This window comes from Mobula birostris, chromosome 6 (assembly GCF_030028105.1).
Source record: "Mobula birostris isolate sMobBir1 chromosome 6, sMobBir1.hap1, whole genome shotgun sequence".
Classification (NCBI taxonomy): Eukaryota; Metazoa; Chordata; class Chondrichthyes; order Myliobatiformes; family Myliobatidae; genus Mobula; species Mobula birostris.
In genome coordinates this window covers 103,498,266-103,519,128 of record NC_092375.1, presented here as the reverse complement: position 1 = coordinate 103,519,128, position 20,863 = coordinate 103,498,266, and the positions used below count along the sequence as shown (strand labels likewise).

Genomic DNA, 20,863 nt, shown 5'->3' with positions numbered 1-20,863 from the left:
TGCCAGTGATTGAAAGATTGGGCTGCAATTGCTGTTGCAGTCTGTAAGGAGTTTGTACGTTCTCTCTGAAACTGCATGGGTTTCCTCTGGGTGCTCCAGTTTCCTCCCACATTCCAAAGACGTATGGGTTAAGGTTAGCAAGTTGTGGGCATGCTGTGCTGGTGCTGGAAACCTGGTGACAGTCGTGGGCTGCCCCCAGCACATCCTCGGACTGTTGGTCGTTGATGCAAGCAATGCATTTCAATGTATGTTCCAATGTTTCTACGTATGTACACGTGACGAGTAAAGCTCCTCTTTCAGCAGCCTATCACAGCTCCTCACCTGCCAGGGGATGGCTAAAAAAAAAACTAAAGGAACATCACTTCACATTCCATCTAGTTACTCTACAACCCGACGGAAACACTGCAGTTTCAGTTAACCTGTCCACAGCTGTCCCTTTTCTCTACAAAATTATGAGTGGGTAGATGGCATGAATGCCTGCAGGATTTTCCCCCTCAGATTGGGTGAGACAAGTACTAGAAGTGATAGGTTAAGGGCGAAAGGTGAAACATTTATGGGGAAACTTCTTCACTCAGAGGGTGGTGAAAGTGTGGAACGAGCTGCCACGGAAGTGATGGATGTGGGTTCAATTGCAACATTTCAGGGAAGTTTGGATAGGTACATGGATGGCAGTGGTTCAGGGGGCTATGGAGCAGGTGTGGGTGGATGGGATTTAGCAGAATAACAGTTCGGCATGGGCTGTAAAGTGTATTTCTGTGCTGTGGTGCACAATGATTTTGAGTCCTCCTGATCTAACCATGTCTCCCAACACTAGTCACCCTCTGGCCCCCGTCACCCTGTGTTTTTCTCCCACACCACAAGGTTTAGAAACAATTATTTACCTTACAACCATCAGGCTGTGAACCAGCATGGATAACATCACTCACCACAATTCTGAACTGATTTCACAACCTGTGGATTCACTCTCAAGACTTCACAACTCATGTCCTCAGTGTTATTCATTTATTTATCTATTTATTTACTTATTTCTTGTACTTGCATAGTTTGTCTTTTGCACATTGGTTGTCAGTCATTATCTGTTGATGCTTAAATCCTATTGTATTCCCCTTTTGCCTGTAAATAGCTGAAAGGAATTGAATCGCAATGTAGTATATTTTAACACATGCACTTTGATGAACATTATGGTCACTCCTCAGTCTAAATCTGTTCAACCAGCCTTGTAGTTTAACCCCATCAGCCCCACTGTCACAGTGGTGTGTCTGCTCTCTCCATTCCCTTACCCTCATTCAGCAAGGGAACGCTGCTGCCTCAGTATGCTGGACTCTACAATGGACGGACAGCTTCTGTCCCACTGTTGTAAAACTGTTGAGTGGTTCCCTAACATGATAAGATGGACTCTTGACCTCACAGTCTCTATCAGATAGACGTATACTTTATTGATCCCAAAGGAAATGACAGTGTCACAGTAGCATCACAAGTGCACAGATATAAATATTAGAAGACAAATAGAAAGAATAAAAAATAATTTAAAATAAGTTTAAAAAATAAATTATGGCCTTGCACTTTATTGCTTGCCTACACTGCACCTTCTCTGTAACTTTAATACTTTATTCTGCATTCTGTCATTGTTTTACCTTGTACCAGCTCAATGCACTGTGCAACGGTCTGATCTCAATGAACAGTCTAGAACATAAAACAGTACAGACCCTTTGGCCCACGATGTTGTGCCAACCCTTTGGCCTACTCCAAGTTTAATCTAACCCTTTCCTTCTACATAGCACTCTATTTTTTCTTTCATCCATGTGCCTATCTAAAAGTCTCTTAAATACCCCAAATGTATGTGCCTCTACCACCACCCCTGGCAGAGCTTTCTACACATCCACCACTCTCTGTGTAAAAAGCTTACCTCTGACATGCAGGTGCAAGTATGCAATACAAGTTTTTACTGTGCCTTGATACATGGAACCAAGGTGGTGCAAATGACACAAAGGATGGTGGTGTTGTGGGTTAATTTGAAAGTTGTCATACGTTACAACGGGACTTTGATAGGATACAGAGCTGAGCTGAGAGTTTGATCTAGAAAAGTGTGAAGTGATTCACGTTGAACTTAAATGCTAGGATTCTATAACAGTGTGAAAGGACAGAGAGACCTTTGGATTCATGTTCACAGATCCCTCAAAGTGGATAGGGTGATTAAGAAAGTGTTTGGTATGTTAGGCTTCACTATTTGGGGGATTAAGTTCAAGACCAATGAGTTAATGTTGCAGCTCTATTAAACTCTGGAGTATTGTGTTCAGTTCTCATTGCCTCATTATAGGAAGGACGTGGAAGCTTTAGAGAGGGTGCAGAGGAGATTTACCAGGATGTTGCCTGGATTAGAATCCAAGTTTTATGAGGATAGGTAGAATGAGCTAGTGGTTTTCTCTTTTGAGCGAGGGAGGATGAGAGGTGATTTGATAGCAGTGTACAAGATTACCAAATGTTAATAGGAATAGGCAGAGTGGACAGCCAGAGGCCTTTTTCCCAGGACTGAAATGGCTAATACAAGAGGGCACAACTTTTAAGATGAGTGGAGGAAAGTATGGTGGGGGTGGGGGGGGGATGAAGTAGGTGTAACACACTGACCAGCAGGTGGCGCGAGAGACAAATACATTAGGGACATTTAAGGAACTCCTAGGCATATAGATGGAGGGAAGGTTTAAATTAATATTGGAGTATGTTAAACATTGTGGACCAAAGGGCCCGTAATGTGCTGTACTGTTCTGACAATAATAAACCAATTTACCAATTTCCCATGCTGACTAAACAGGTCCCATTTGCCCAGGTTTTGTTCACACCCCTCAACGGCAGCCACTTACCCGTGAGACCACACTGTACATCTCCAGCTCAGCCACGCGTTTCCCCAGACAGGAACGGGTGCCATATCCAAAGGGGATGGAAGCAAAGGGGTGAGACTTCTTCACCCCGGCCATGCCACGGAGCCAGCGTTCGGGCTGGAAGTGCTGTGGTTCCTCGAAGCTGCTGTCGTCCAAAGCCACAGCGTAGTGACAGAAGTGGAAGAGAGTCTGTGGAGGAAGCGAGGAGGGTGAGCCTTCTGGCTTTTTGTCAATAACAGAGTGTATAAAATGTCATAAAAATCAGCCGTCTGCAACAGTGGCATAGTACACTACAAACTTGGCAAACATAAATTCACATGGTGAACTTCTGTCAATCTGGTCATCTACCTACAGGAAAGATATCAACAAGACGAAATAAGTACAAAGTAATTTACAAGGATGTTACCAGGATTTGAGGACCTGAGTTATAGAGAAAGGTTAAATATTTCATTCCCTGGACCATAGGATAATGAGGGGAAATTTGATAGAGGCAAATTTATGAGGGATATAGATAGGGTAAATATAAGCTGGCTATTTCCACTGAGGTTGGGTGAGACTAGAACTAGAGATAATGGGTTAAGGGTAAATGGTGTGATATTTAACAGAAATGGAGGAAGTGGAGGATGCGGATACAATTGCAAAATTTAAGAGAAGTTTGGGTAAATATATGGATGGATGAGATATGGAGGGCTATGGTCCAAGTAAGAGTCAATGAGACTAGGAAGAATAATAGTTCAGAATGGACTGGATGGACCAAAAGACCTGTTTCTGTGCTGTACTGGTCCATGACATTACAAGTACTGATCTATGACATTACAAGTACTGGTCTATTACATTACAAGTACTGGTCTATGACATTACATGTAGTACTGGTCTTCTTACTAAATCTCTTACTAGCTCTTCCTGACGAAGGGTCTCGGCCCGAAATGTCGACTGTACCTCTTCCTAGAGATGCTGCCTGGCCTGCTGCGTTCACCAGCAACTTTGATGTGTGTTGCTTGAAATTCCAGCATCTGCAGATTTCCTCGTGTTTATGACATTGCAAGTACTGGTCTGTGACATTACAAGTAGTCCTCATTTGGTAATTTGGTTTATTATTGTCACATGTACACTGAGGTACAGTGAAAAACTTGCCTTCACTACTGTTCAAAGAGATCAGATCATTAAACAGTGTGTTGAGGTAGAACAAGTTAAACCAGTAACAGAATACAGAATAGAGTGTAACAGCCACTGAGAGAGTGCAGCGCAGGTAAACAATAAGATGCAAGGTCATAGCAAGGTAGATTGTGAGGTCAGGAGTCTAAGTTATCATGCTAGGGACCATTTAACAACAGGGTGCAAACTGCCCTTAAGCCTAAATTCATGTGCGTCCAGGCTTTTATATGTAGGGAGATTAAATTGTGGCCAATCAGTGGATGGGAGCATGAGAAGAAGCAACTTTACTTGGTCTGTGATTGAAGATTAAAAAAGCAGTTCTCTGTGGCAGTGTTCAGAGTTTGAATTGCGGCTAGTCAGTGAACGGAGTGTGAGAAGGGATGAATTCACACAGGCCCACGATTGAAGATTAAGAAAGCAGTTCTCTGTGGCGGTGTTCAGAGTTTGAATTGCAGCCAGGCAGTGAACGGGCGCATGAGAAAAAGAGGCAACTCACACAGGTCTGCAATTAAAGATTTTTTTAAAAGCGCTTTGCAGCAATTTCCGGAGTTTGGACAGTGGCCATTCAGTGAACTGGATTCATTTTCAAGGGTGAATAAATATAAGGCAAAGCAGACAGAGTGGCCATTGTGTGAGTTGGCCAGAGTTAGAGTGGAGAGCCCTTGGCTTTGGCTCATTGAGCTTAGGTGAGATTAGGTTTTGCTGAGGTAATTATCCAGTAAGTTTCTTCTTCTTCATTATTATTCATTCCTCATCTGTGGGGTCACAGTCAGTTCAGGGGGGGAATGGCCCCAGGGTCATGGTCAGTTCAGTGGGAACATCCCCAGTGTCACAGTCAGTTCAGTGGGAATGGCCCCAGGGTCACATCAGTTCAGTGGGAATGGCCCCAGGGTGACAGTCAGTTCAGTGGGAATATTCCCAGTGTCACGGTCGCTTCAGTGGGAATGGCCCCAGTGTCACAATCAGTTCAGTGGGAATGGCCCCAGGGTCACAGTCAGTTCAGAAGGAATATCCCCAGGGTCACAGTCAGTTCAGTGTGAATAGCCCCAGGGTCACTGTCAGTTCAGTGGCAATGGCCCCAGGGTCACAGTCAGTTCAGTGTGAATATCCCCAGGGTCACAGACAGTTCAGTGGGAATATCCCCAGGGTCACAGTCAGTTCAGTGTGAATGGACTCAGGGTCCCAGTCAGTTCAGTGTGAATATCCCCAGGGTCACATCAGTTCAGTGTGAATAGCCCCAGGGTCACAGTCAGTTCAGTGTAAATATCCCCAGGGTCACATCAGTTCAGTGTGAATATCCCCAGGGTCACAGTCAGTTCAGTGGGAATGGACTCAGGGTCCCAGTCAGTTCAGTGTGAATATCCCCAGGGTCACATCAGTTCAGTGTGAATAGCCCCAGGGTCACAGTCAGTTCAGTGTAAATATCCCCAGGGTCACATCAGTTCAGTGTGAATATCCCCAGGGTCACAGTCAGTTCAGTGGGAATGGACGCAGGGCAAAATTGCAGTCAACTGGATGAGTTGCAACGTAGAAGGAGGACAAAATCAAAAAGAGTTAATACAGGACTGAAAGTAAAAGAGAGGTGAGAGTGGATATTGGACTGTTGGAAAATGATGCTCGAGGGGTAGTCATGGAGGACAAGGAAATGGTGGATGAACTGAGTACATTTTTTGCATCAGTCTTCACTGAGTAAGACGCAAGCAGTATGCTATAAGTTCAAGAGTGGCAGGAGGCAAAAGTGAGTGCTTTTACTAAGGAAGCTGAAAGCTGACAGTTGATTGGCAAACCTGTCCAGCTCTTGGCTCCATCCCTCCCCCTCCTGTCTTCTCCTATCATTTTGGATCTCCCCCTCTCCCTCCCACTTTCAAATCTCTTACTAGCTCTTCCTTCAGTTAGTCCTGACGAAGGGTCTCGGCCTGAAACGTCGACTGTACCTCTTCCTAGAGATGCTGCCTGGCCTGCTGCGTTCACCAGCATTTTTTATGTGTGTTGCTTGAAATTCCAGCATCTGCAGGTTTCCTCGTGTTTGCGAGGTTAATTTGCAGGTTGAGTCGGTGGTGAGGAAGATAAATGCAATGTTAGCATTCATTTCAAGAAGATTATAATATAAAAGCAAGGATGTAATGTTGAGGCTTTATAAGGCACTGGTGAGGCCTCACTTGGAGTATTGTGAGCAGTTTTGAGCTGTTTATCTAAGGATGTGCTAAAATTGAAGATGGTTCAGAGGAGGTTGACGAGAATGGTTGCAGGAATGAAAGGGTTACCATATGAGGACCAATTGATGGCTCTGGGCCTGTACTTACTGGAATTCAGAAGAATGAGGGGTGGGGGGATCTCATTGAAACCTATCATATATTAAAAAGCCTTAATAGAGTGGATGTTTCCTATAGTGGGGGAGTCTAGGACCAGAGGGCACTCCCTCAGGATAGAGGGATATCCATTTAGAACTGATAAGGCGGAATTTCTTAAGCCAGAGAGTGGTGAATCTGTGTAATTTGTTCCCACAGGCGGCTGTGGAGGCCAAGCCATTGGGTATATTTAAGTCAGAGGTTGATGGATTCTTGATTAGTCAGGGCATGAAGGGTTAGTTATGGGGAGAAGGCAGGAGATTGGAGCTGAGAGGGAAATGGATCAGCCATGATGAAATAGTGGAGCAGACTTGATGGGCCAAATGGCCTAATTCTGCTCCTATATCTTATGGTCTTCTGCCCAATGGGAGAGGAGGGAGAAGAGGTGAGTACTTCTCACAATACTCCAAGTGTCCAGGTGAGTAGGGTCTATGATTATACTGGCTGCTTTACTGAGGCAGAGTCCATGGAGGGGAGGTTGCTTTCTGTGATGTGCTGAGCTGTGTCCACAACTCTCAGCAGTTACTTGTGTCCTCACCCAGAACAGTTGCTGTACCAAGCTGTGATGCATCTTTGCCTTTGAGATTTGGCCTCCCCTATCCTGGGAAAAGATTGTAACTATTTGCATTATCTGTGCCCAGTATATACACGGCCATAATAATTCACTGGGGTGCGATACCTTTGACCATGCGCTAAGGAACAGACATGTTATTCTACCATCCGCATTTATCTTACTGCTTCAGCTTGCACTCACGTTTTTAGGAAAGTGGTATCCTCCAACCATGACATCATTCTCTACTACCAAACGAGCATTGCCAGACACCACTGGGTACAACCTAGGACAAGGAAAGAGAAGGGGTTACTCCCCTTGTGGGCAAACTTAGAATGTGCTTGCATTCTGAGAGGAAGCAAATGAGCGAGGGTCACGGGAAATGACAAGGGCTCATAGTGAGGAGAACACTGTACAGAGAAGGTTGATACATTCTGTGCACCCTATAATAGGGAGGATGTGGAGAGTGGAGAAGAGGTTTACTTTTGATATAGGACATAAGACAAAGAAGCAGAAGTCGGCCATTCAGCCCATCCAGTCTGCTCCACCATTTTGTCATGAGCTGATCCATTCTCCCATTTAGTTCCAGTCCCCCGCCTTCTCACCATAACCTTTGATGCCCTGGCTACTCAGATACCCATCAATCTCTGGCTTAAATTCACCCAATGACTTGGCCTCCACTGCTGCCCGTGGCAACAAATTCCATAGATTCGCCACCCTCTGACTAAAAAAATTTCTTCACATTTCTGTTCTGAATGGGCGCTCTTCAATCATGCCCTCTCGTACTAGACTCCCTCCTCATGGGAAAAAACTTTGCCACATCCACTCTGTCCACGCTTATCAACATTCAAAATGTTTCTATGAGGTCTCCCCTCATTCTTCTAAACTCCAAGGAATACAGTCCAAGAGCGGACAAACGTTCCTCATATGTTAACCCTCTCATTCCCAGAATCATTGTAGTGAATCTTCTCTGTACCCTCTCCAACGTCAGCACATCCTTTCTTAAGTAAGGAGCCCAAAACTGCTCACAGTACTCCAAGTGAGGTCTCACCAGCGCCTTATAGAGCCTCAACATCACATCCCTGCTCCTATACTCTATTCCTCTAGAAATGAATGCCAACATTGCATTCGCCTTCTTCACCACCGACTCAACCTGGAGGTTAACTTTAAGGGTATCCTGTACGAGGACTCCCAAGTCCCGTTGCATCTCAGAACTTTGAATTCTCTCCCCATTTAAATAATAGTCTGCCCGTTTATTTTTTCTGCCAAAGTGCATAACCATACACTTTCCAACACTGTATTTCATTTGCTACTTCTTTGCCCATTCTTCCAATCTATCCAAGTCTCTCTGCAGACTCTCTGTTTCCTCAGCACTACCGGCCCCTCCACCTATCTTCGCATCGTCAGCAAACTTAGCCACGAAACCATCTACAGGTGTCCCCCGCTTTTCGAACGTTCGCTTTACGAAACCTCACTGTTAAGAAAGACCTACATTAGTACCCTATTTTTGCTTTCAGTAGGTGTTTTCACTGTTACGAAAAAAAAATTCAGCACGTGATAAAAAAATCAGCGGGCAAAAAAATCAGCGCATGATAAAAGGCAGCGCGCCCCGAGCAGCCGCTCTCCCCTGGATTCGGAACGGCATTGCTTTAACACGTGCCTGTGAGCAGCCGTTTGCAAGATGAGTTCTATGGTATTGGAAAAGCCTGAAAGAGCTCGTAAGGGTGTTACACTTAGCGTAAAACTAGACATAATAAAGCGTTTCGATCGTGGTGAACGAAGTAAGGACAACATGAGTTTGGCTTGTGGAAGCTGACCAAGATGATGTTGAAGAGATTTTGGCATCCCATCACCAAGAACTGGCAGATGAAGAGCTGATGCAATTAGAAGAAAAAAGGATAACAATCGAAACCGAATGAGTAATGATAAAGTACGATGTTAATTTTGAAAGGGTATGTCGGTTTAGGGGATATTTGCAGGATGGTTTGAGTCCTTATTAAAGAACTGTATGATAGAAAAATGTTCGAGGCATTGCAGTCAAGCAAGCTTCCACATCAGCCACAGCAGACGACGAACCTCGACCTTCGACATTGAGGCGGGCAGAGGTAGAAGAAGATGAGCCGCCTGCTGTAATGGCAACAGACGACGAGATGACACCCCAGTGTCCCACCACCCCAGCACCCAGGCCACGGAAAGATACTGTACCGATTCGCGGAGAATGCCAGGGTAGTCGGGAGGCACACAGCACATCTTTAGGAAAAAAGCCGAAATAAACATGCTAATTAATTAGGTGCCGCCAACACATAATTGTCGGCCCAGATCAGAGACGACGCAATCAGAAATCGACACTTATCTGGGCCGACAATTACGGGCGGTACCTAATTAATTAGCATGTTTGTTTCGGCTTTTTTCTTAAAAATGTGCTGTGTACCTCCCGGCTACCGCTGGACCCCTGCGTTCTTCGTGACAATGTATCGCTCAGCAGCCTAGAGGGTGGGGGCCACTGCACCAGCCAACCTGCGACGACTCAGCCTGACACACCATCATCAGTGTGCTCGGCGTTGTCCTGATTCCCGTAAGTGATACTACACTGTACATACGTTATTTCTACTTTATATCGGCTGTGTATTTTTATGTGTTATTTGGTATGATTTGGCAGCTTCGTAGCTTAAAGGTTACTGGAGAGCACTTGCGCATGTTTTTGCCAACAGCGCTTGCGTGAGATTTTCGCTACGGACAACAGTGCAGTAATGATTGTGAAAAAGTATTTCTACTTTATAGAGGCTGTGTATTTATCATATCATTCCTGCTTTTACTATGTGTTACTGTTATTTTAGGTTTTATATGTTGTTTGGCATGATTTGGTAGGTTATTTTTGGGTCTGCGAACGCTCGCAAAATTTTCCCATATAAATAAATGGTGATTGCTTATTCGCTTTACGACATTTCGGCTTACGAACCGTTTCATAGGAACGCTCTACCTTCGGATGGCGGGGGAAACCTGTATTCCATAATCCAAATCATTGATGTACAATGTAAAAAGAAGCGGCCCCAACACGGACACCTGTGGAACACCACTGGTAACCGGCAGCCAACCAGAATAGGATCCCTTTATTCCCACTATCTGTTTCCTGCCAATCAGCCAACGCTCTATCCACGTATGTAACTTTCCTGTAATTCCATGGGCTCTTATCTTGTTAAGCAGCCTTATGTGTGGCACCTTGTCAAAGGCCTTCTGAAAATCCAAATACACAACACCCACTGCATCTCCCTTGTCTAGCCTACTTGTAATTTCCTCAAAAAATTGTAATAGGTTTGTCAGGCAGGATTTTCCCTTAAGGAATCCATGCTGAGTTCTGCCTATCTTGTCATATGCCTCCAGGTACTCTGTAACCTCATCCTTGACAATCAACTCCAACAACTTCCCAACCACCGATGTCAAGCTAACAGGTCTATAATTTCCTTTTTGCTTCCTTGCCCCCTTCTTAAATAGCGGAGTGACATTTGCAATCTTCCAGTCCTCCGGAACCATGCCAGAACCTATCGACTTTTGAAAGATCATTGCTAATGCCTCGCAATCTCCACAGCTACTTCCTTCAGAACAGGAGGGTGCATTCCATCTTGTCCGGGAGATTTATCTACCTTTAGACTATTCAGCTTCCTGAGTACTTTCTCTGTCGTAATTGTGACCGCACAAACTTCTCTTCCCTGCCACCCTTGAGTGTCCGATATACTGCTGATGTCTTCCTCAGTGAAGACTGATGCAAAATACTCGTTCAGTTCCTCCGCCATCTCCTTATCTCCCATTACAATTTCTCCAGCATCATTTTCTATCGGTCCTATATCTGCTCTCACCTGTCTTTTACTCTTTATATACTTGAAAAAGCTTTCAGTATCCTCTTTGATATTATTTGCTAGCTTCCTTTCATAGTTAATTTTTTCCCTCTTAATGACCTTCTTAGATTCCTTTCATAAGCTTTTAAGAACTTCCCAATCCTCTGTCTTCCCACTAATTTTTGCTTCCTTGTATGCCCTCTCCTTTGCTTTAACTTTAGCTTTGACTTCTCTTGTCAACCACGGTTGCATCCTTTTTCCATTCAAAAATTTCTTCTTTTTTGGAACATACCTGTCTTGCACCTTTTTCACTTCTTGCATAAACTCCAGCCACTACTGCTCTGCCGTCTTTCCCGCTAGTCTCCCTTTCCAGTCAGCTTTGGCCAGTTCCTCTCTCATGCCACTATAATTTCTATTACTCCACTGAAATACCGACACATCAGATTTTGGCTTCTCTTTTTCAGATTTCACAGTGAACTCAATCATGTTATGATCACTGCCTCCTGAGGGTTCCTTCACCTCAATCTCTCTAATCACTTCCAGTTCATTACACAATACTCAATCCAGTACAGCCGATCCCCTAGTGGGCTCAACAACAAGCTGTTCTAAAAAGCCATCTTGCAGACATTCTACAAATTCTCTCTCTTGAGATCTAGTGCCTACCTGATTTTCCCAATCCACTCGCATGTTAAAATCCCCCACAATTATCATCACACTGCTCTTCTGACAAGCCTTTTCTATTTCCTGTTGTAATTTGTAGTCCACATCCCTGCAGCTGTTTGGAGGCCTATAAATAACTGCCATCGGGGTCCTTTTACCCCTGCTATTCTTTAGCTCAACCCATAAAGATTCTGCACCTTCCGATCCTATATCACCTCTTTCTAATGATTTAATATCATTTCTTACCAATAAAACCACACCTCCCCCTCTGCCTACCTTTCTATCCTTCCAATACACAGTGTATCCTTGGACGTTCAGCTCCCAGAGACATGCAACCTTTAGCCAGGTCTCAGTGATGGCCACGATATCATACCTGCCAATCTGTAGCTGTACGACAAGAGCATCCACCTTATTCCTTACGCTGCGTGCATTTAAGTATAACACCTTAAGACCAGTATTTGGTACTTTTCACTTTGATTTCACTGCAAGTTTATTGCACTGCAGCTCATCCCAATGGCTACAAATTTGCCCCATCACCTGCCTGTCTTTCCTGACATCTTTACTGCTCACTGTCTTAGATTTATTTCTATTTTCCCCTTCCTCCGTTCTATCATTCCGGTTCCCATCCCCCTGCCAAATTAGTTTAAACCCGCCCTAACAGCTCTTGGTGAGGCTTTTGGTATTGAGAGAATGAACAACATAAAACATAGAACATAGAATAGTACAGCACAGTACAGGCCCTTCGGCCCACAATGTTGTGCCGACCCTCAAACCCCACCTCCCATATAACCCCCCAACTTCAATTCCTTCATATACCTGTCTAGTAGTCTTTTAAATTTTACTAGTGTATCTGCCTCCACCACTGACTCAGGCTGTGCATTCCATGCACCAACCACACTCTGAGTAAAAAACCTTCCTCTAATATTCCCCTTGAACTTCCCACCCCTTACCTTAAAGCCATGTCCTCTTGTATTGAGCAGCGGTGCCCTGGGGAAGAGGCACTGGCTATCCACTCTATCTATTCCTCTTATCATCTTGTACACCTCTATCATGTCTCCTCTCATCCTCCTTCTCTCCAAAGAGTAAAGCCCTAGCTCCTTTAATCTCTGATCATAATGCATACTCTCTAAACCAGGCAGCATCCTGGTAAATCTCCTCTGTACCCTTTCCAGTGCTTCCACATCCTTCCTACATAGTGAGGCAACCAGAACTGGACACAGTACTCCAAGTGTGGCCTAACCAGAGTTTTATAGAGCTGCATCATTACCTCACGACTCTTAAACTCTATCCCTCGACTTATGAAAGCTAACACCCCATAAGCTTTCTTAACCACCCCATCTACCTGTGAGGCAACTTTCAGGTATCTGTGGACATGTACCTCCAGATCCCTCTGCTCCTCCACACTACCAGGTATCCTGCCATTTACTTTGTACTCTGCCTTGGAGTTTGTCCTTCCAAAGTGTACCACCTCACACTTCTCCGGGTTGAACTCCATCTGCCACTTCTCAGCCCACTTCTGCATCCTATCAATGTCTCTCTGCAATCTTCGACAATCCTCTACACTATCCACAACACCACCAACCTTTGTGTCGTCTGCAAACTTGCCAAACCACCCTTCTACCCCCACATTCAGGTCGTAACAAAAAGTAGAGGTCCCAGAACTGATCCTTGTGGGACACCACTAGTCACAATCCAAATGTACTCCCTCTACCATGACCCTCTGCCTTCTGCAGGCAAGCCAATTCTGAATCCACCTGGCCAAACCTCCCTGGATCCCATGCCTTCTGACTTTCTGAATAAGCCTACCATGTGGAACCTTGTCAAATGCCTTACTAAAATCCATATAGATCACATCCACTGCACTACCCTCATCTATATGCCTGGTCACCTCCTCAAAGAACTCTATCAGGCTTGTTAGACATGATCTGCCCTTCACAAAGCCATGCTGACTGTCCCTGATCAGACCATGATTCTCTAAATGCCCACAGATCCTATCTCAAGAATCTTTTCCAACAGCTTTCCCACCACAGACGTAAGGCTCACTGGTCTATAATTACCCGGACTATCCCTACTACCTTTTTTGAACAAGGGGACAACATTTGCCTCCCTCTAATCCTCCGGTATCATTCCCATGGACAATGAAGACATAAAGATCCTAGCCAGAGGCTCAGCAATCTCTTCCCTCACCTCTTGGAGCAGCCTGGGGAATATTCCATCAGGCTCCTGGGACCTATCCGTCCTAATGTATTTTAACAACTCCAACACCTCCTCTCCCTTAATATCAACATGCTCCAGAACATCTACCTCACTCATATTATCCTCACCGTCGTCAAGTTCCTCATTGGTGAATACCGAAGAGAAGTATTCATTGAGAACTTCGCTCACTTCCACAGCCTCCAGGCACATTTCCCACCTTTATCTCTAATTGGTCCTATCTTCACTCCTGTCATCCTCTTGTTCTTCACATAATTGAAGAATGCCTTGGAGTTTTCCTTTACCCTACTCACCAAGGCCTTCTCATGCCTCCTTCTTGCTCTTCTCAGCCTCTTTTTAAGCTCCTTTCTTGCTACCCTATATTCCTCAATAGACCCATCTGATCCTCGCTTCTTAAACTTCATACTTTCTTCCACCTGACTAGATTCTCCACCTCACTTGTCACCCATGGTTCCTTCACCCTACCGTTCTTTATCTTCCTCACTGGGACAAATTTATCCCTAACATCCTGCAAGAGATCCCTAAACATCGACTACATGTCCATAGTACATTTCCCTGCAAAAACATCATCCCAATTCACACCCGCAAGTTCTAGCCTTATAGCCTCATAATTTGCCCTTCCCCAATTAAAAATTTTCCTGTCCTCTCTGATTTTATCCTTTTCCATGATAATGCTAAAGGCCAGGGAGCAGTGGTCACTGTCCCCCAGATGCTCACCCACTGAGAGATCTGTGACCTGACCTGGTTTGTTACCTAATACTAGACCTAGTATGGCATTCCCCCTAGTCAGCCTGTCAACATACTGTGACAGGAATCCGTCCTGGACACACTTAACAATCTCCGCCCCATCTAAACCCTTGGAACTAATCAGGTGCCAATCAATATTGGGGAAGTTGAAGTCACCCATGATAACAACCCTGTTATTTTTGCACCTTTCCAAAATCTGCCTCCCAATCTGCTCCCCTGTATCTCTGCTGCTACCAGGGGGCCTATAGAATACTCCCTATGTTTATGCTAAAGAGATGCGATATTAGTGCAGAAAGTGGGAACCAAGGTAAAAGATCGGTTATGACCTTAACAACAGAGCACAAACAAGCAGATTTATTTCCTATCGTATGATTAAGAACATCTAGCAAATTTCACAATCCAACAGAGATCCCATATTTCAGAATTTCCTCTATAAATCTCAACATAACATTGTTTAAGATGCTTCCCAAAACCTGTCAAATTCATACCCAGCAGCTCAGATAAGTTGGTTTACATAAATCTCTTCTCTGGTGTTTGATACTTCAGAATCTTTTCCCCAGGTATAAAGGTTTAACACCAACAAGCGTTCTTTTAAGGTTAGAGGGGTAAAAGGGGTTAAGCTTAAACGTGATGTGAGGGGTAAGCTGTTTATGCAGAGAATGGTAGATGGGTTACCTGGGGTTATGGTGGAAGCAGGGGTTCAAGAGGCTTTTAGGTAGACACATGAATATGAAGGGAATGGAGGGAGGGGGACACTGAAGCACAGTTTGTAGTTGGAAATAAACGGGCAGACTATTATCTAAATAGGGAGAGAATTCAAAGTTCTGAGATGCAACAGGACTTGGGAGTCCTCCTACAGGATACCCTTAAAGTTAACCACCAGGTTGAGTCAGTAGTGAAGAAGGCGAATGCAATGTTGGCATTCATTTCTAGAGGAATAGAGTATAGGAGCAGGGATGTGATGTTGAGGCTCTATAAGGCGCTGGTGATACCTCACTTGGAGTACTGTGGGCAGTTTTGGGCTCCTTATTTAAGAAAGGATGTGCTGACGTTGGAGAGGGTACAGAGAAGATTCACTACAATGATTCTGGGAATGAGAGGGTTAACATATGAGGAACGTTTGTCTGCTCTTGGACTGTATTCCTTGGAGTTTAGAAGAATGAGGGGAGACCTCATAGAAACATTTTGAATGTTGAAAGGCGTGGACAGAGTGGATGTGGCAAAGTTGTTTCCCATGAGGGGGGAGTCTAGTATGAGAGGGCATGACTTCAGGATTGAAGGGCGCCCATTCAGAACAGAAATGCGAAGAAATTTTTTTAGCCAGAGGGTGGTGAATCTATGGAATTTGTTGCCACGGGCAGCAGTGGAGGCCAAGTCGTTGGGTGTATTTAAGGCAGAGATTGATAGGTATCTGAGTAGCCAGGGCATCAAAGGTTATGGTGAGAAGGCGGGGGAATGGGACTAAATGGGAGAATGGATCAGCTCATGGTAAAATGGTGGAGCAGACTCGATGGGCTGAATGGCCGACTTCTGCTCCATTGTCTTATGGTCTTATGGAAAGTGTTAATGCAGGACACAACCAAGGTATTTTTCTTCACACAACAGGGAATAAATTTGATTTGAACAATTGCATAGAGCGTGTGTATCACATGGCACAGGACAGGCTCCACAGCCCATGATGAGCTCAACTAATTAAAGCAATGATCCCTGTTCCCTGCAGCTTGATCACACCCCCTCACTGCATACGGTCTAAAAGTCTCTTAGATGCTCCAATGATACCTGCGACCACTCAGGGAGTTTATATGCTCTCCCCTTGACCACAGTCTGTTCCAGACACCCATCACTGCGTGTAAAAAATCTTGCCCTGGCATCTCTTTTGTACTTAACCACTCTCACCTTAAATACTCTCGTGCAGGTCAGAGATTCACTAAAACATAGCAAACAGGAGTAGGATAACGCCACTGGCCCCTTTAAACTGGCTCTGCTGTTCACAGATTCGGTCATAGATTCAAAGATTGATACAGCTCAGAAACAGGCTATTCAGCCCAACCCTCCCTTGCTGACCAAGTTGCTTACCTACAGTGTAAGTTAGTCCCATTTTCCTACACTTGGTTCGTACCTTCTTAATCTTTCCAGTCCACAGACCATTCCATAAAACCATAGCACATGGGAGCAGAATTAGGCCATTCGGCCATCAAGTCTGCTCTGCCATTCTATCATGGCTGATTTATTTTCCCTCTCAACCCCATTCTCCTGCCTTCTCCCTGAAACACAGAGCATAGGACATTGTAGCAGAGTACAGGATTTATGGCCCACAATGTTGTGCCGCCCTTTAGACCTACTCTAACCTTGATCAATCTAGCCTTCTATATAACCCTCCATTTTTCTATATTCCACGTGCCTATCTAAGAGTTTCTTAAATTTCCCTAATGTATTTGCCTCTACCGCCACCCTTGGCAGGGTGGTCCACACATTACTCTCTGTGTAAAATACCTACCTCTGACATCTCTCCTATACTTTCATCTGAAAATTATGCTCCCTTGTATTAGCATCTCCCATTCCATTCTCCTAGAAGTAAATTATTGCAAAGAAGAGTGAGACCAGAGGAGTAGGAACAGAAATCCATGTCTTACCGAAGGGTTTCTTTGACCACCGCTTTCAACAGGGGCATGCGGCTGAAATCCTTGGCGAGTGGAATTTGGTCTCCAGGAGTAACGCTGTTGATTTCTTCATACAGTTGCTGCTGAATGGATGGCTCCTTTGCCAGATTGTACAGGATCCAAGAGGTTGTATTTGATGTCTGAAAGGAAAAGACAATTCCTTCACTAGAGCTTACACAGAACACCACAGCACAGTACAAGCTCTTCTGTCCATGACATTGTGCTGACCTTTTAACCTGCTCTAAGTCCAATCTAATCCTTCTCTGCCACATAGCCCTCCATTGTTCTACCATCCACAAGACCATAAGATATAGGAACAGAATTAGGCCATTCAGCCCATCGAATCTGCTCTGGCTGAATCTGTATCATGGTTGATTCATTATTCCTTTCAACCTCATTTTCCTGCCTTCTCTCCATAACCTTTCACAAGTCCTTACTAATCAAGAACTGGGGCAGCACGGTAGCATGGAAGTTACCACAACGCTTTACAGTTTGAGTGATCAGGGTTCAAATCCCACCCACCGCCTGTAAGGAGTTTCTACATTCTGGTTTCCTCCAGGTGCTCTGGTTTCCTCCCACAGTTCAAAGACATATCATAATTGGTCACCGTAAGTTGTCCCGTGATTAGCTAGGGTTAAATCGGAGGACTGCTCAGCAGCACCACTCAAATGTCCAGAAGGGCCTATTCCGTGCTGTATCTCAATAAATTAATAAACAGAACAACCTCCACTTTAAATATACCCAACGACTTGGCCTCCACAGCCGTCAGTGGCAATAAAATCCACAGATTCACCACCCTCTGGCTAAAGAAATTCCTCCTTATCTCTGTTCTAAAGAAACATCCTCGTTTTCTGAGAATCTACATTCTGGCCCTAGACTCCACAACTATAGGAAGGATCATGGCCACACTGTCCAGGCTTTTCAATATTCAACAGATTTCAGTGCGATTCTGGAGGCTGGAGAGCCTTGAGGTGCTGGAAGCCGAACATCCATTGATCGTTGAAGCAGATTTTGGCCCAAAGAGGCTGTTTCTATGCAGATTTACCCAATTACCATTGGTACCTAATACAGAATGGGTTTAAGGGATAAGGGGTTTCAGCTTCAAGATTCAGCTGAGAGGCTGAGCTTGGAGCATTGCCATAAAAAAGCAGCAACTGTCATCAAGGAACTCCACCATCCAGGCCATGCTCTTTTCTAGCAGCTGTCAGGCAGGTGGTAGAGGAGTCTTAGCGTCCCACACCACCAGGATCAAGAACAGTAATTATTCCACAACGATCAGGCTCCTGAACCAGTGCGAATAATTTCATTCACCTCAACACTGAAGTGATTCCACAAACAATGGACTCACTGCGAAGGATTCGACACTGAACAGATTCACAATATCTGGACTCTCAGTCACGGATTCGACACTGAACTGATTCACAATCTCTGGACTCACTGTCACGGAATCGACACTGAACTGTATCACAGTCTCTGGACTCACTGTCACGGATTCGACACTGAACTGTATCACGGTCTCTGGACTCACTGTCATGGATTCGACACTGAACTGTTTCACAGTCTCTGGACTCACTGTCATGGATTCCACACTGAACTGATTCATAATCTATGGACTCTGTCACGGATTTGACACTGAACTGTTTCACAATCTCTGGACTCACAGTCATTGATTCGACACTGAACTGATTCACAATCTCTGGACTCAGTCACGGATTCAACACTGAACTGTTTCACAGTCTCTGGACTCACTGTCAGGGATTCGATACTGAACTGATTCACAATCTAGGGACTCACTGTCGCGGATTTGACACTGAACTGTTTCACAGACTCTGGACTCTGTCATGGATTCGACACTGAACTGATTCACAATCTCTGGACTCACTGTCACGGAATCGACACTGAACTGTATCACAGTCTCTGAACTCACTGTCATGGATTCGACACTGAACTGTTTCACAGTCATTGATTCGACACTGAACTATTTCACAGTCTCTGGACTCACTGTCATTGTTTCGACACTGAATTATTTCACAATCTCTGGACTGACAGTCACAGATTCGACACTGAAATGTTTCACAATCTCTGGACTCACTGTCACGGATTCGACACTGAATTGGTTTTTTTTCCCAGAAGCTGTTTTCGAATTTTTAGCCAACTTGTTGCTTGGTTACCATTTCTGAAGGTTTATGGCTTGCATTTTAATTTACATTTTAACCCTTCCTTTAAACAATATTAAAAATGGACCAAACCATTAATTTACTCAGTTTTAATGCAAAAAGGTTAAATCACCCTGTTAAACATAATAAGATATTTGCTTATATTAAGAAATTTAAGGTCCCTATTATTTTTTTACAAGAAACTCACATACACAAATGTGATAACCTACATTTTTTTAGCCGTTGAAATGGACTTCGTTTTCACATTTCTTTTTCAGGCCAAATCTAGAGGAGTTTCGATTCTTACAGATAATATACTTTCCTTTGTCCAACATACAGTAGTGTCTGATACTAATGGACATTTTGTTATAGTTTCAGGAAAACTAGATAATAAATTAACAGTATTTGCCAATGTGTATGCCCCAAATATAGATGATCCAGGATTCTTCGAGCACTTTTTTTCATTTTTATCAGATCTGAATCTTTATCCTTTGGTGATGGGAGGAGATTTTAACTGTTGGCTAGACCCAATTTTAGCCCGATCATCTTCTAAACCAGCATCTCTAAATAAGTCAGCTTTGTTTATTCAATCCTTTTTATTGAAGTGTGGTATAGTTGATGTTTGGTGTTTTTTTACATCCTTTAGATAGGGAGTATCCATTTTTTTCCCATGTTCATCATACATATTCCAGGATTGATTTTTTTTGTCAATAGTCAAATGATTTCATCAGATCATTCCTGTGAATATAAAGAGATTGCTGTTTCAGATCATGCTCCTATATTTCTATCTTTAAAACTCCCTGGTTTTCCTCAAACCAACAGATTTTGGCATTTTAATACAACTTTGTTATCTGATAAGGAATTTTAAAAATTTCTGGAGAAGCATATGATTTTGTTTTTTGAAGAGAACAAAAAGGAAGAGACTTCTAATCTTATTGTATGGGATACTTTCAAGGCCTATATGAAAGAACAATTTATTTCTTATACTGTGAATGTTAAGAATAAAGTTAATAAAGAAAGAATTGAATTAGCCAATCAATTGAAACAATTAGATCAAAAATATGCTCTAGCTCTAATTCTTGTTTTATATGAAAGACATGTTGAAGTTAAAACTAAATATGAACTTCTGTTAACATATCCAATTGAAACTCAACTTCTTAAAGATAAAACTCAATTTTACATTCACAGAGATAAGTTAGGCAAAGTATTGGCCAACCAGTTAAAAACTTCTGCAGTTAAATGACAAATTAAAGAAATTTGCAAAACTAATGTTGATAGGACAACTGATTATTCTGAAATAAACGATACCCTTAGAGAATTCTATTCTAAACTTTATAGTTCTGATTCCCCTAAAGATAATACTGTAATGATTAATTTTCTAGACCAATTCAATATCCCGGCACTTTCTGCAAATGATTGCAAACAGATGGATCAACCCATTTCTTATGAGGAAATCGCTGCGGCTATACATTCATTACACTTGGGGAAGGCTCCAGGTCCAGATGGATTTTCTGGAAAATTTTATAAGGCTTTTTCTTCATTAATTATACCGCAGTTACACTTAGTCTTTATGGATTCTTTCAAATTGGATAGTTTGCCTCAATCTTTTTCTGAAGCTTCTATTTCACTTATCCTGAAAAAGAACAAGATCCAACTGAATGCTC

General features: G+C 43.6%; 1 protein-coding gene across 2 annotated transcripts in view; it reads right to left on the bottom strand.

Moving 5' to 3' along the window:
* The window catches only part of LOC140199245 (sterol 26-hydroxylase, mitochondrial-like), an 88,517-nt gene that overhangs the window by 2,183 nt on the left and 65,471 nt on the right, over window positions 1–20,863 (bottom strand). Inside the window, exons 6-8 of one of the 2 annotated variants that reach the window (XM_072260959.1) lie at window positions 17,017–17,183; window positions 7,134–7,215; window positions 2,859–3,065 (exon numbers count right to left, since the gene is read on the bottom strand). In XM_072260959.1, the coding sequence (XP_072117060.1) occupies window positions 2,859–3,065; window positions 7,134–7,215; window positions 17,017–17,183 (456 nt within the window). Of the gene's footprint in view, window positions 1–2,858; window positions 3,066–7,133; window positions 7,216–17,016; window positions 17,184–20,863 lie in introns of those variants that run through there. The other variant, XM_072260960.1, reaches the window with a different exon arrangement.